This window comes from Brachionichthys hirsutus, chromosome 5 (assembly GCF_040956055.1).
Source record: "Brachionichthys hirsutus isolate HB-005 chromosome 5, CSIRO-AGI_Bhir_v1, whole genome shotgun sequence".
Classification (NCBI taxonomy): Eukaryota; Metazoa; Chordata; class Actinopteri; order Lophiiformes; family Brachionichthyidae; genus Brachionichthys; species Brachionichthys hirsutus.
Genome location: NC_090901.1, coordinates 6,352,573 through 6,367,775, shown reverse-complemented (window position 1 = coordinate 6,367,775; position 15,203 = coordinate 6,352,573). Strand labels below are relative to the sequence as shown.

Genomic DNA, 15,203 nt, shown 5'->3' with positions numbered 1-15,203 from the left:
AAAATCAAAACAACGACTTTTGAGAAATGAAATAGCGAGGATGTGTTTGTATGGCTGTAACAGTTCCATGAGCACCAGATGTGTTTCAGTTCTAATCTCGTGCGTTTGAACATTCTAGCACGCTAAACTGGGCTAAAGAATGTAGTAAACATGCCACCAGCTGCAGCTTCTGCATGCTAGCATTGTCATTATTAGCACTGCTGCTATGCGTATTGTGAGATCAGCCGCGCTCAGCTGCAAGCACGACTGTTGACCCCTCATTTTTGTGGCTTTGTGGGTCTTCTAGAGTCCCAGAAACAGCACAAAGGTTCAGCCGTAGCGCACACAGCTAGTTGGTTGATGTCACGTCATGAACGGTGCAAACTGGCATACCTGCACAGTGTAGCCGCCCACAGAGGTCGCCCGCCGCAACCGAGCCGTGCGAGAGCCCTGCCTGCCCGCCACCAGGAAGAGCTCAGCCAGCCGCTGCTCCATCAGGCTGGCAAAGCTCTGATAGTTGGCCTCCAGAGAGGAGCTGTCCACATCCTGGATCACTGCGAGGAGAGACGAGGACAGAGGAGGGATTTAGGAGGTAAAGAGGCACTCAGGCAGGAAAAGAGGGGTAAAGGAGGAGACAGGTGGGGCGATTAACGACGGGAGGAAGGAGCGGGGTGGATGAGTGAGCAGGAGCAGGGATTGAAGACGGAGCAGTCGAGAAGGTATTAAAGGGAGATGATTTGAGGACGTCGTGGATAAGAAGGAGGGGGGGGGGGGGGGGAAGAGAAACAATTGACGGGGGATGAGTGGGAGAAGAGCAAGGACTGGATGATGTGCCTCCTATTTAAAAGCTGCTCATCCAGAAACCATTACTGCTGCAGCCACACACACACACACACAGCCATGATGTGATATGTGATGTGGTGTGAAGTGATCAGTCCCTCTGCCGCTCTGTCTGAGCTGTGAATTATGCATTGATAGGTTTTCCCAGGAACAGAGCGGTTAAAGGAGGAGGCCAGGCTGTGGGAGGGAGGGAGGGAGGGGGGGTCCAATACTGTTCTGCTGAATAGCACAACACAGACCGCCTGGGCATTTAACCAACTGCTGCTTAGTCCGGTCGATGCGGCTCTTGATTACGGCTGATCACCCAGCAGCACTTGTGTGACGTGTGACGTGTGTGTTTATGTGTGTGTGTGTAATTTACCTGTTATCACCCAGTAGGTCTTGGTTGCCATCGATGTGTTGAGATTATGGTATTCAAGGGCTGCAGAGAGGAAGAGGACAGGAATATTAAAATCTGACCGGCTCTGAATTTCATTCCAAACATAACCTCCACAGATTATCTCCTCTCTCTCCATCTCAAACACACACACACACTACAAGATTTCATTAAGATTCTGATGGAGCGATGAGCCCGCCGCCTCACATGATCTCTGGAGTAAGTGTAAACAAAATTAATGAAGATGTTGCCATAGCGATCGCCACATTTTGCAGTAAGAAAACAAGAGAGCAGAAGGAAAGAGAAAAGCACTGAGAGAGCGCAGACCTCCGCCGGGGAGCTCGTTCCCCCTCCGTGGTGATCTGGCTCATCATCAAAAGGTTCTAGATTGTTCTTGGTGTCTTTGTACGCCAACCATGACATTTCAAAGTGAATCAGAGTTGATGTGTATTTGTAACAGATCTTTGAATCTGTAAATGGAGTTTTCAATGTTAAAATTTAATATCCCCCCCCACCCATGTTATTTTGGATCTGACCCAGATGAAATTCGGTGGTGAGATAGAGACCCCCATGCACCCTACAGGACTGTGTCAAATTCCATAAACATTGGTCAATAATCAGAGATTTTGAGGGACACATTTTGACGCTCCACTGACTGCAACATTTCCTGAAAATGTCCTTAAGAGCCTTCCAGAACTTTTTGAAAGTTGCTCTCCCCCTCTCACCGTCTCATCTCCACCATCCAGCTCCACCAGCCGCCACCATTGATGTGCTCCTCCATGGCCTCCTTCTCCAACTGTGTAGCCATCAGCAGCTCCTAATACACCTGTCCCTTTCTGTCCACCAGACCGTCTCCCCCGTCTTTATCTCCCGATCATCGCTTTCTCGAGATGTGACCCTTTTTCTGCTTCCATGTGATTCATCAACCTTTTCTTTATCCTGTCCGCCTGTTCCATGCAGCATATGTCTCTACTTTTTTCCACTGATCAGCTTTTTCATCACTCATTCACTTCAATGAAATTGTGTTTGGGAACACCCAGGGTTTCCATGGTGATGCCAAGCATGTTTGAATGATAACACGCAGTGATGTTTCAACCCTTTGTGTGCTAAGATTGTGCACAAACACATACTGATCTAATCTCACGGGTCTAAAATTAACTCATCCGGAGAACATGAACAACAGATTGCCCACGGCATGATTCGGATGATAGGAACTATGCAGCGGTTTCCCGTTGTAAAGTCTCCCCGGGGGGCATCAGGGCTGCTGTGCAACACTGACAGAGATCGATTGGTTCTGCCATCTTGTAAAAACTCTTGAGGTCGGTGACGTGACGTTACGGTCCAATGAAAGTCATCTGACTCCTGTTTTTGGCCATCCTTAGAATTGGTGCTTTCTGCCGCTGGGAAAGGTTCATGAAGTTTAGAATAGAGTTGAGGGACTCATTCTCTCTTGGCTATCTAGAACCTATACAAAACGGTTGCCAAAGATCAAGACCACAACTAGATCACCTTCAAAATGGAAGACCCAGTAAGCAGCAAGTAAAATGCATTTCACTGTTCATATCCGAGGCTCACAGCATAATCCGTCATCCTGTTTTACTCATACAGCATAGAATAAATCTGAATTCCACCCTTCTGAGAAGCAGGTCGAGCATACGCTCAGTCATAAATCATGCATCATCCTGCAGAAGACTCCATCGCTTCCCTGTAGTCTTTCATGGTTTTGAACCTCATGCGGCGTTGCAGGGCGTAAAGCCGCTGTCTTGGTCTAGCAGCCAACAAGAGACCGGCCTCAACCTGAAGTCCACCTCCGTTGAACAAACCAAGACCCTTTCTCCGTCCCCAGCTCCAAATATCTCTGTTCATCCCGTGTTGCTGGTGCAACCCCCCCGCCTGCAGGCAGTCCTCCACCCTGCCTCCAACCTGTCTGCTGAGGCTGAATGCTAATATCTTTCAGGATCAAGGATCAGCCATGAAAACTTGCTATCTTCCTGCTGCCGAGAAACTCGGAAAACACAGAGGGATGTGGGCAAAGTTTCCAATCCTTGTGTTGTTTTCAAGTCAACCTTCACAGCCTCAGGGTAACCACCAAAGTTTGTTTGGAAAAAAAAACTTTATGGGAAAGTTTTTCGCTACAACAGTATTTTGATGCTAGGGCGCATTTGAGTCTTTCGGTTTGTTCTTAGCTTGGGGAAGGAACGTGCAAGCAATGCAAACCAATAAAATGACAGAGAAAGACAATTAGCTCACGCAGACGGAGACTGGAATGTCTAGCGGAGACCTTAAGTCTTGAAATGCCCTTTAAAGATCAAGATGAACTGCAGCGGAGATCATCTTTTGAACGCCATCATGTCTAACCAGCACAACAACAACACTAAAGCTAATTTAGTTCACTCAATCAATTTTGGATGACTTAAAAAGCAGACGTGCGTAATGTTGTTTTTGGCGAGCTAAGCCGTGCCAGGTTAAATCTTTGTGTCAAGCATTGCATCGCAGTTCAATTACTCATTTTCATCTTCAATTAGAGCCTCTGAATAATTACTAATGCACCGTAGCAGTCCAGCGCTGCCTCTGGGAAGACGGATAAGTGGTACATCCATAATTTGTTGGCAAGGCACGGCTAATTCGGCATTATCCATGTCTGTATGCGAAGCCGTAAGAGCAAAGCCTGTCTTTGTTGCTGCAACTGCTGGTGAGCAAATGAGCGAGGGATGAAATGGCAAAGAGGAGTGATGCCAACTCATGTAGCTGCTGGCTGCTTCGAACAGCCAGACAAGTTTTTACACATGATCGCATTTGCTAATTTGCACACGGATACGAGACCTTCATTGTGTGAAAAGAGTGTTAAGATTTAACAGATTTCAAAATTACATTAATCTATTGTTGGAAAAATTAAAGGAAACAAGTTTTTTTTAAAAATCAGAGTAGGAAGTGGACGGAGAAAGAAAGAGAGGCGGTTTCTCATGTATTTGCAAGAGGTTTTTCACTCTGAAGAGTCTTATTAACAAGAGACTTTATAAATCAATAAATCAATAAAAACAGTTGACTTTGCTGGGTTTGAGTTCCTGGGCTTCATGGTCATAATTTACATAATTAGTGACATCACTAATAATGACAACTACTGAACTATTGATAAAGATGCGAACCCGTTAACTCTGATGGGTTATCATAGAGCGGTCCTTTGATTATCTCATAAGCATTATTCTTGTTATTCATCATTATATATCATTATCATTGTTACTAGGATTATTTTTTCATCATCATAATAATTTTAATTGTTAATATTATTCATATTGATTTATTATTAATAGTTGGAATATTTTAACTGTTGCCTTAAATCATTTCTGCTGGGCTGAATGATTCACTGGTGTGTGTGTGTGTGTGCAGAAATCCATTGCGTACTGATAATGTTATTTGTGTTTTATGTTATTCCTCCTTCTTGGTTATGGTGTGCGTGATTGGTTGGAGTTGGTTCTTGTTTCTTTGGTAACAACATTGATTTGGGCTTTGCAGCGTCGACTTGTGATGCAGTGATGTGATGCAGATGGATGCAGATGGAAGCAGCCCTCACAAGGAGTGTGGAGAAGAGTCCAAGTACAGGGCGTGCCATGCTAGTGCAACAGAACACTGGAGCTGACGGCGTGAACTGGTTCAGCTTCAGTCCATTTGTTTGAAGCTGGACAATACTCATAAAGTACTCCTGGAGGAGGTGGCATTTATTTTAAAACAGTGAATGTGAAATGACTTGATTTGTGGCTTTACTTACGCTCAGCGATGACCAGAGGCGGGTAGAACAGGAAGTAACCCACCAGCTCTGCGGTCAGCTGATTGAGGAGGCCGCTGGCGATGGTGCCATTAAGGAGCACGTCCTGGTTCTTCACCACATACACCAGAGAGACTGACGGAGACCCCGCCTCCTGGGACACGCCCTGGATCTGAAAATAAATACAGACAGACTTTTGAATATTTTACTTTGAATTAATATACAAGTTAAGACAGTGACCCAACGGGGTAGTATTTGTTATTTTTTTATGTTCAAAATCTTTATTCAAAGCAAATACACAAACGCACAGCAGATGGGACATGTATAATTCAAGCATCCACACAGACAGCTCTAATGGTATCATGCAAAATGCCTGAGATGCCCATAAAAAGTGCATGACAGTGCCCCAGACACGGCAGGACTCTGAATGAACGATGGGTTTTCTGTCTATAATAAGAGCAGTGTTGCATGCTGACAATAACGTGCCCGAGTCACCCCGGGGGACTGGATGATGATACCAGGAATTCTCATCACATTCCTCCTTGAGTGTTAATATTTCAGCAGATGAATTATGAACGGCGCCTGTATGTGCCTCCGCTCATTGGGACCTACTTTATGAATATGATGCTGCGTGCGTGTATATCCTGCAGTCATGAGAGTACCTCGACGGCCAGAAAGAAAGAGACTGACGTGGGAGAGGCGGAAACAGAGAGCACAAAGAGGAGAAACGAATGATGTGGCTCTAACGGCAGACGAATGAGTTTAGATCGTGTGTCCGTCCTCTCTTCTTGAAGTGTAAATGGTTGCTTGTCTGACTTTTGAGAACTTGAATTGAAAAAATACTCTGCGCTTCGCAGTGTTGTACAAGTTCATCTGCAGAAAAATGCTTCTGCTGTGACCGTAATGATGGAAAATGCAAGGCCGGAAGAAAGAATGTACCCCAGGGGCTTATGATTCACATTAACCTGATTATTATGCAACAAGCAAATCGCCTGTCTGCCATTCGCACTAAAAATAGCCTGCATGAACTGGAGCAGCACCTCCACAGCGAGCCTGCTGTAGGTCTCAAGCACTTTGTCCTGAGCCTCATCGAAGGCGTTCTCCAGCCTCTGCTCCAACATCTGGACGAAACTGCAGGAGTAGACATTATCTGTTGGGCTGACGAACCGCAGCACTGGTGGGAGACAAAGAGAAGTCCCGTTATGAAACACTTTTATTTCATTTACATGACATGTGGATGATGTAAATCCAATTAGGAGGGGAATGAGCTGCTTGGCGGAGGTTTGTGCTCTCCGAGTGATTTTCTAGTGCATCTATAGCCCCAACTACAGTCATCAAACTAACTGAAGCGCAAGAAAAGAGCTGTGGGAAGAATTAAAAGCTGCTTCATCCAGATGAATGTGAAATTTCCAATATTAATGAAAGCACTAATAGTATTAACAGTAATAGTAGTAGTATTACCAGTGGTACCAACAGTACCATAGGAGTAGTGTTCTGGATATATTTTGTCTAGCTGATAAACGTAAGCAGTGTGACACAAAACACAAAAAGAGGATAAAGCAGCAGAAGGAACACGGAAAACCATATTGAGTTCATCAGCAGATTATAGAGAACATTATTAATGTCACCTCAATCCTTTTCCATTATCTTCCTTTTAAAAAAAACCTCTGAAAGGACAGGGACAGGAGAGGTGGAACAATAATTCTGACCTACATTCATCAGACTGCATCTCCAAACTGCATCCGTCGTTGGCCTCACACTCTGGCACAAACAGTGTTGACCCAGTTGCTAATCTTATGCAAATTGTGCTGTGGCAAATTGGCATATATTGTGAGTTTATGGATTGGTGAGCTGAAGAGCCGGAACTGGATTTTTTTTTTGTACTTCCCTCAAGCACTTCCTTCACACACAGCTGCACACAAAGACAGGAAGGCTTCACTGCCATCACACTAGAAGTAAAATACGTTTTTATGGACACAACACGGGCCTTTGTTTTCATCTGAGAGTAAAAGCCAAGCACGAACAATTAAGCAGCAGGTCGTAACAACAATGCAGAGCGCTGCACCGCACTTAAACACAGAGCAGAAGGCCCCGACGGAGCCGAGCCATAGCTCTCTGCGGCTCCGTCATTACGCCACGACCTCCTCCGTTACCGCCGCCATTGTTGGTGATACGGATAAAATACTTGTGAGATCAGCATTAAGAAAGGCTGATAATAATTGAGCTATATATATATCTATATGTGTGATGGCTCTGAAGAAGAAATATCTGAAGAAATATCTGAAGTAAGTAACAAGCCTCTGAAATAAGTGTTTAGGTGTTTTTTTTTTCTTTAAACTCATGTAAGTATTTCTGGTATCATGAAACGTGTAAACAGAATTTCCTAGTTTTGTCGCCACTCTCCTCTTCCCCTGTGACTCCCTCCCTCCTCTTACACCCATCATCTCTCCCTTGTCATCACCAATCGGGCTCATCTCATTTTCCGCCAGGTCTCATCACCTGTTTTCAGCTGCAGGTGGATGCTCGGGGTGGGCATCCAGGTTTCCACGGGGACCAGAACTGCCTTAACCAATGGCGTGTGCTGCCTGATGTCGGACAGCAGCTTGTCAAAACCATAAACATTGAGCGCCTCCACCACCAGAGAGGAAACGCAGACAGTTTTGCCCCTGGTCACGTAGTAGCCCAGCGTCACGTTGTGGGGGCTGCAGTCTTCACCCTCCACCTGCAACACAAAGAAGAAGAAAAAGAAGAAGAAGAAGAATGCAAGCTGGAGACTTCTTTTGCCTGAATACATCCTACAAACATGTGACGCGAGTGTGTCTGGGTGATTTCAAAGCGCATACCCTGAACCAGACAAATGGTATCAGCGATGAAACCAGCTCAGACGACTACAACAGAGACGCGACACTTTCTTCGACGTTGTGCTTGAGCTATAGATTTGGAATATAAATGCACCTGGCTAAGAATATTTATAATCCTTGGTTGTTGTTTATTTTTCCCTTTAAATCCAAATCTGCCTGGAGGGAATATTTTTGTTTGAGCCGTCAGCAGTGATAAATCTGTGTCCTGAAAAACCCCACAAACAACGATCATTGTGAGTCAAGGCTTGTATTTCTGGAACGAAACGCCGCCCACCTTCCGCTCCCCTCCACCTTAATTCCCTCTGAGCAGCTGTGGCTGCGGTTGTTAAAGCTCTCGCTCCTCTTCCCTCATCAATCTTCTCCTCTCCTCCGTGAGCATTAGCTTGATGCCCCGAGCGAGTCTCTTTCTGGAGAAAACATATCCCTCCTTGTGAAACTGGATCTCATTATCTCTCCCTGCCGCTCCTCTTCTCACCAGCTATGCTAACCGGCTTCAATCCAGGTCTATCTACCTTTTAGTTTTTGGGGTTTTTTTTAAATCGTACCCAACCAACCCACATTTGCTGCCTTTTTGTAATTTCACGGGAGGGTAAATGAAAATGTTCTCTAATTTTTCTCAAATGAAATGTGAGGAATTTGGGCAATTTACTTGCATTTCCTTCCTTTGTTTTTGGTGCTGCAGTCGAACAAACCGACAGAAGGGACTTTTTGTTCTGCAGCATTCTTTGGCTCTCATTCAGATAAAAACTTTATTTTAGTATTTGTCAAAACAAGACAAAAATAAACAAACTAGTCATCCAAGGATTAGATAGATTACCTATATTTTTACATCCACACTTTTCATTCAAATGCAAGAACAGTAAGTAACTCATATCTATTTTTAATGATATACTACACCAGATAGCTGATTAACATATTTATATATAAAATTATACGTCATTAAAATGATTCCATAACTCCACAGATAAGCACTGATAAATAATGTGCTTGTAGTGACACTATAGTGTGTGATTAACCATTCATGTTCTTTGTATAACACTAATTAAAGCTAAACCAGGGTTGTCAATGAGGCGGAACTCGTTTTTAATTCCTGCAGAAGCCAAACGTTCCTTTGGATCGTGTTTAGCTCGAGAGAAAAGCAGCGTTGTTCCTGCAGACGTCGTCATTGACCTCTGCTGTCACTGCTTCTCACTCAATAGTAAAGCTTTAAAACTGGCAACATTTGAACGCAATTATACTTATGCTCATTTTTAATTAGCATTATATTAAATACTGCCATCTGCTAATTTCATGCTCTTTGATGATCCCTTTTTCTCTTCCTATGTCGAACGCCTCGGAAACACTGCCTACGTAAAACAGCTTATAAAGCCATGGCCAAATTTAGACCTTGCTGGTGCTGCTGCTTTCTCACAACAAGGCGATCCGGATCACCAAATGATGGTCTATGTTACCTGATGGAGAGGAGGAGGGCTCAGGTGTGTGTGTTAGTGTGTGTTGGCGTGTGTGGCTGGGTCTACATGAAAGTGGACTGGAGTTCAGAGACACTGAGTCACTCCCTGTTCAGGCTCACAAACAACTGGATAAAAATAGAAAAAGCAAGCCGACAAAGACAGGAGACAGACGGACAGAGAGATGAAGGGAGGCAGGTGGACAGACGAAGAGGCAGGAGAGGCAGACAGCTTGGCAGATAATCAGTCAACTTATAAAGGGTAGAAAGTGGTAACGGGTGAATGACATATAGAGAGAGGGTGAGTATTTCAGATAAGGAAAATAAAACAATACTTCCTGTGTAAAAGGTGAAGATGGAGAGGTTGGGAGAATCATTCTAATCAGACACAGAATATAGCAACACATAACCCTAACGGCCTAACCCTACTGACTGGGCTGCTGTGGCACAAGAAAAACTATTTATTCTAGATCATTTTTCACATTTACATGTGGGTGAGAGAGAGTTAGTCACCATCACCACTGAGATACAGTAAATCCCTGTGAGGTGAATGAGAAGGATGAGACAATGATGATAACAGTAGTAAACCGATGAGAAGTTCTCATCAGCCCCAATCGACTATCCAGTTTAACATTTGACCTTTATTTACCCTCTAACAACCAGTATTTACTAGCGTATGACCTTTATTTACCCTCTACTCACCTTTAGCATATGACCTTTGATGATTCTTATGCACTCCTAACCTGGTTACTAGGCAATGATTAGCTTGACCCATGACAAGCCAGCGCTGTGCTCTCGTCATAGAGGCTCTCGATTAAACTTGGAGACACTGACCTGTGCATTAGCTGTGGGGTCGTTCAGAGCTCTCTGCAGGGCGTGGCTCAGTCCTTTAGAGAGGTTCTGTTTCAAGATCAGGTCCAGACGGTTCCTACGCAGCTCAATGGACAGAACTGTGAAGATGAGGTGGAGCTCAGTTGTTGCACACTATGAACTTGTACTTACAATTACAATTCTGTAGCACACAGAATTATTATTAATATTATTATTATTACTATTTTAGGCACCTTACCAGTTCGGACCCAGTACTTCTCAGTCACGTTGCACGGTAGCAGACCTTCCTCTGCGCTGGTGCTGGAGGGAGGTTCGGTGGTTGTGGTGGGAGGCAGAGCGGTCTGGACTGGGATTAACACAGTGGTGGTAGGTTCCTTTGCTGTTGTGGTCCGAGTGGAGGCCGTAGTGGTGGCGGCCACCGTAGTCGTTGCCGCAGGCGGAGTGGTTGCGGTAGTGGTTGGCGTGGTGATGGTGGTCGGCAGTAACGTTGTGGTGGTTGTTGGCTGGGAGGACGTTGTTTCGAGGCTCGTTGTTTGCTCTGTGGTCGTAGCGTCAGTGGTATTCGGCGGCACTGTTACGCGGCTCACTGCCTGTGACGTCGTCTCAGCAGCGGTCACAGTCAGCGTTGTCGTCAAGGGTGTCGTCGCGGATACCGTCGTCAGCTGAAGGCTGTCGTTGGTCACAGTGTCCGGGCTTGGGGCGTGAGAAACTGTGGTGGAACTTGATGGCGTTTGTGCTCTTGCTGCAGAGGACGACAGTGACGTGGTGGTGGGGGATGGCGATGCGTTCATGGTGGCGGCTGAGGTGGTTGTGTGCCTTGAGGTGATTCTTGTGCGCACCGGCAGGGTGGCGTTCCAATGGTGGGTAGAGAAAGGGCTGGTGATGTTGGCAGGAAGGGTAAGGTCATGGTCGCCCACTGTGGATAGGTGTGACTCTGGGACCGTGGGGAGATCCCAGGCGGGCAGGCTGCTCACCGACTCTGTCGTGGGGAGGAAAAAACACGGCATGAAAGGATGCATAAAGACGGAAATGTGCCAACTTTCCGAACAGTGCATCTCATCAAAAATCCAAAGTCACGATTCATTGGCATTTCTCTCAGGCTTTGTTGGTGATAGTTAGATAGTTGTTAGATTTATATTTTATCATTCAATTAAAAAAGCAAACAGCAGCACAACCGTACCCAAGCTGCTGCTGCTGTCTGAGGAGTCGACGCTGTCGTTGCGTGATGCTGTTGTACGACTCTCTCCCACATTGACTGGAGTAGAAAAGGAGGAGGAAGAAGGCAAAGAGGAGGCTTTTGTTGTAGAGGAGGTGGAAGAGGAGGTTTTGGATGATGATGATGATGATGATGATGGAGAATAGCTTTTGGTCCATGCAGCTTTGGACAGCAGTGCCAAAGGTTTTGCTAATGCTGGTGCCTGCAGCTCCACAGTCTCCGTCAGCATGGGGGGGTCTGAGAAGGCTGTCTGCTTCCCCAGCCAGGCAGCTGGGTCCCTGGGCATGCTCGGTACTTCAGCCCCCTCAGAGGTCCCTGCTCTCCATTCAGCCCCGACTTCAGCCCAGACACCGGTTCCCGTCATAATCCCAGTCTCTGCAAAGATTTCACCTCCCGCCCCAGAACGCACTCCAGTTTCCGTTTCCGTCCAAACTGCGGTTCTGGCCCCAGCGAACACTTTCCCATCAGGCCAAGCTCCAGGTCCAGCGCCAGGATCGATGTCGGCCCCATCCAATGCATCTTTGTGCTTAGCCCCGGCTATGCCTCCCATCCCAGGGGTGGCTAAGAGGTCGGAGGGCACCGCAGGGTCCAGGGGCAGCAACTCATGGTGACCTCCCTCTGCTGTAGGAAACACCAGGGAAGAAGGGGCGGAAAGAAAGACAGAAATTGTGTTTAAGTAGGAGCAACAGAATCATTGTGAGCATGCTTTGACTCATCCGTCCCACAGCAACGACAGTTTCAGTTCTTTGTTTAATTCATCTAACACGTGCCTTTACACGCACGCACACACACACACACACACACACAAACACACACATGGGACCCTCACATCTCACAGTCCTCATAATTCTACCACAACTGTCCGACTGCCTGGGGATTTAAAACTCCTCTGCTTGAACTCACACACGCGCAGAATGAAAGCATGCACACACATCTACGCACGCTCTTCCTCATTCTGTCACAAATCTGAAGGGATTAAAAAAAACACGGAAAAATGCAATTGTGGGACATATAGTGATAGTCTGAAGCGGGTCACTCCTGTTTTTAGAGGATAAAGCATAGGGAATTAATTTAGATGTTCCAGAGGGCTTGAATTAGGACACACACACACACACACCTTAATCAGCTGTGATTTCACAGATACTAATCTGATCCGTTAGGTTAGCCATGCTCGTCTGCGGTTGTATTATTCCTAGAACATAGACATCATAGTTCGGTGAAACTAAAACGGAACAAACCTCAGTGTATGTAATTTAACACCAAATGCTTCAGATAACGGAGCAGCAACAACAGCGTCGTGCAAAAGCATTTAATTCAGGCTTCTATTTCTGTTGGGTGAATCGACATCTCCTGTGTAGCCTCAGCAAAGCCTGCAGGTTCGGCTGACTGAGGCGATTATCCTGCCTAATGCATTCAGTCTCAAAGGCACCTTGCTTTAGTGGGAATGAAAGATGAGAAAATAAAAAATAAAAAAAGGCAGACCACGTGGCCGGCTCACTGGCTGCCTGAGGAGGAGACACCGTTTACTGCACGGGATCATTGGTTCTGAATTAGAAAGGTCTGGATGACTTTGAGTGCCTTCTGGTCCTTTTTAAGTACATGCTTGATGCAAATATGTTAAGTGTGCATGTAAATCTCACACTTCCCATACTCTCCACGCCTCTTGCGAAGGATTGGTTCATTAAGAGATGGCAATTGAGATTGTAGAGAGGTTTTACACAAGCAGCCTCCTCCGGATCATTGCTATAAAAATAAGTACTTTTTTCTTGCTATAGGATATAATTCCTTTAAATGTCGTTAGGAGAAATTTTTGCATTGACAATTTAAGATCGAAGCATTTTTTTAGGGCCTCTCCAGAGTTCCATCAGCCGGTTTTACAGATGAGAAAACGACAAAGCCAGAAATGGCGAGGGGCAACTGATCTGGCTCTGCAGGGAGCAACGGAACGTGCTTGTCAAATTTAACGGAAACCTTATATTTGTTTTTGCAGCGATCCGTCTTATCAAGAGCAACTGCAGATTTTCAGCACGAAATGTTCCTTTGCTGGGTCTGAACTGAAGGTGATGCAAAAATAATAAAGTTCCTCCGAGACAGAGATTCCTGCCGACATCGTCTTTAAAGGCGGGCGGTCCGACGTGCCGCAGCAGTTCATTCTGAACAGAAGACGTTTATTCACAGCAAACAGCATAGAATTGAAATAAATCTTTTAATTTCTTTGCTGCACTAAAATTACTGCGACGAGAAATTATCTACAAATATGAAGCTAGTATTTTTCAACAATGGGATTGTAAAGCTGTGCGAAACAAAATCTGAACAATGGACAGAGGCAATATTGTTAAACGAGTCACTTTGTGACAATATCAAAATGAGTTATTATCCGATACAAAGCATTTCTGCACTTTTCTGCAGACTTGTCATTTTCTGTCCTATAGATTGCTTCCCTGGCAGCAGAAATGCTCGGATAAACACTTTGTGCACTACCTGCCCGGCAACAGATGTCGCATGGCTAAGGTCAGTGGCTAACAGGTGAACGTATTAGAGAATTAATCTGCTGAAGATGCAGGTATTTCCCTCTGTGATTGGCGGAGAGCTGACACAGACTGGATTCATTCCTTTTGTGAAGGCACCGCTGCAGAAAGTCAAACACTCGGTTTAAAAATGTGTTGACTGCACACGGCAAAAAGGGTTACACGATCAACGCCTTGTGGCCTACAGGGGTCTGCTGTTTGCAGCGTTAAATTGTGCTTCTCTAAACAGAATTGGTTTCTCTGAAGGTATTTTATTAGTGCTCGCTCCTGCCCATATGTAGGTAGAATTGTATATCTTTTCATGAATGGACGGGATGAATGGAGGGACCGTAACATAAGCATTAACAGTGTTCTCTCCTCCGACAGCTAAGCCACCTGCTCTAACAGAGAGCAGCATATGTGAAATGACCCCAGGAAAGAAGGACCTCCGCTGAGAACAAATATGGGCTGGATGGATGGATGGAAGAAGAGAAAGTAGAATAGAATAGAAATAGAAATAGAAAGCCTTTATTGTCATGGCATAGTAGCTACACAATGAGATTAGGAGTGCCGCTCCGTCTGGTGTCTAAAAACAACATAAAATACAATGATAACAGAACATTCAAGTATGGAAGATGGATAAATGTGAATCAGAGCAGAATTGACCCGCTTTAAATATTTGGACGACACACAGAGGATATTTTTGTCTATTTCTGTGAGAGAACATCTGCTTTTAGCAGATTAATGACAGTGGTCACCATAGAAACTGTGCACAATGCACCAGTGACCATTCAGAAGGCCCGTGTCATGATATGCATCGATTAGAATGCTTTTTCAGCTGACATTTGGTCCGCTGGCAACCTGCTAAATGTCACTACATGCCAGCACAGCACTGAGAAGCACGAGTTCATGCCCCAATTCTCCTTTGTGAAACAAGAACATTCCAACAGCAGCTTTTTAACCTCACCGCTCAGCACCTGAAAATTCCAAAGAGTCTTTTTCACAGTTTGATACGGTCCATGTCCCGTGGAAAGCTCGTAAGACTTTCCACTGCTGGCCGAGAGCAGGAAAGGTCAAACAATAAATACAAAAATCTTTGCACAGGTTTTACCCGATGGTTGTGGGGCGCACCACACGTCCAAGGAGCGGCTGAGGGCTGCAGACCAGGAGCTACAGGCTAGCTTTTCATCCATTGCCAACAGAATAAAGCGGATTTGTGCATCCGCCCAGGTTAATAAACCCAATTTACCAGCAGTATATCGGATCTCTAGCCTGATTTACCCGACTACCGTGATCATTATTTCAAATCTTTCTATAGACGGGCAAGTGTTAAATTGCAGGTTAAACAACTTGCAATTTGGCTGGATCTTAGGGAAGAACACC

At 45.3% G+C, this 15,203-nt stretch overlaps 1 protein-coding gene across 1 annotated transcript in view; it reads right to left on the bottom strand.

The window, feature by feature from the left end:
- kiaa1549la (KIAA1549-like a) overlaps window positions 1-15,203 on the bottom strand; it is a 44,801-nt gene that overhangs the window by 17,556 nt on the left and 12,042 nt on the right. The window contains exons 2-9 of the mRNA XM_068739625.1: window positions 11,273-11,934; window positions 10,336-11,074; window positions 10,101-10,216; window positions 7,458-7,680; window positions 5,999-6,132; window positions 4,962-5,130; window positions 1,181-1,240; window positions 373-533 (exon numbers count right to left, since the gene is read on the bottom strand). Coding sequence (XP_068595726.1) covers window positions 373-533; window positions 1,181-1,240; window positions 4,962-5,130; window positions 5,999-6,132; window positions 7,458-7,680; window positions 10,101-10,216; window positions 10,336-11,074; window positions 11,273-11,934 — 2,264 coding nt within the window. The remainder of the gene's footprint in view (window positions 1-372; window positions 534-1,180; window positions 1,241-4,961; window positions 5,131-5,998; window positions 6,133-7,457; window positions 7,681-10,100; window positions 10,217-10,335; window positions 11,075-11,272; window positions 11,935-15,203) is intronic.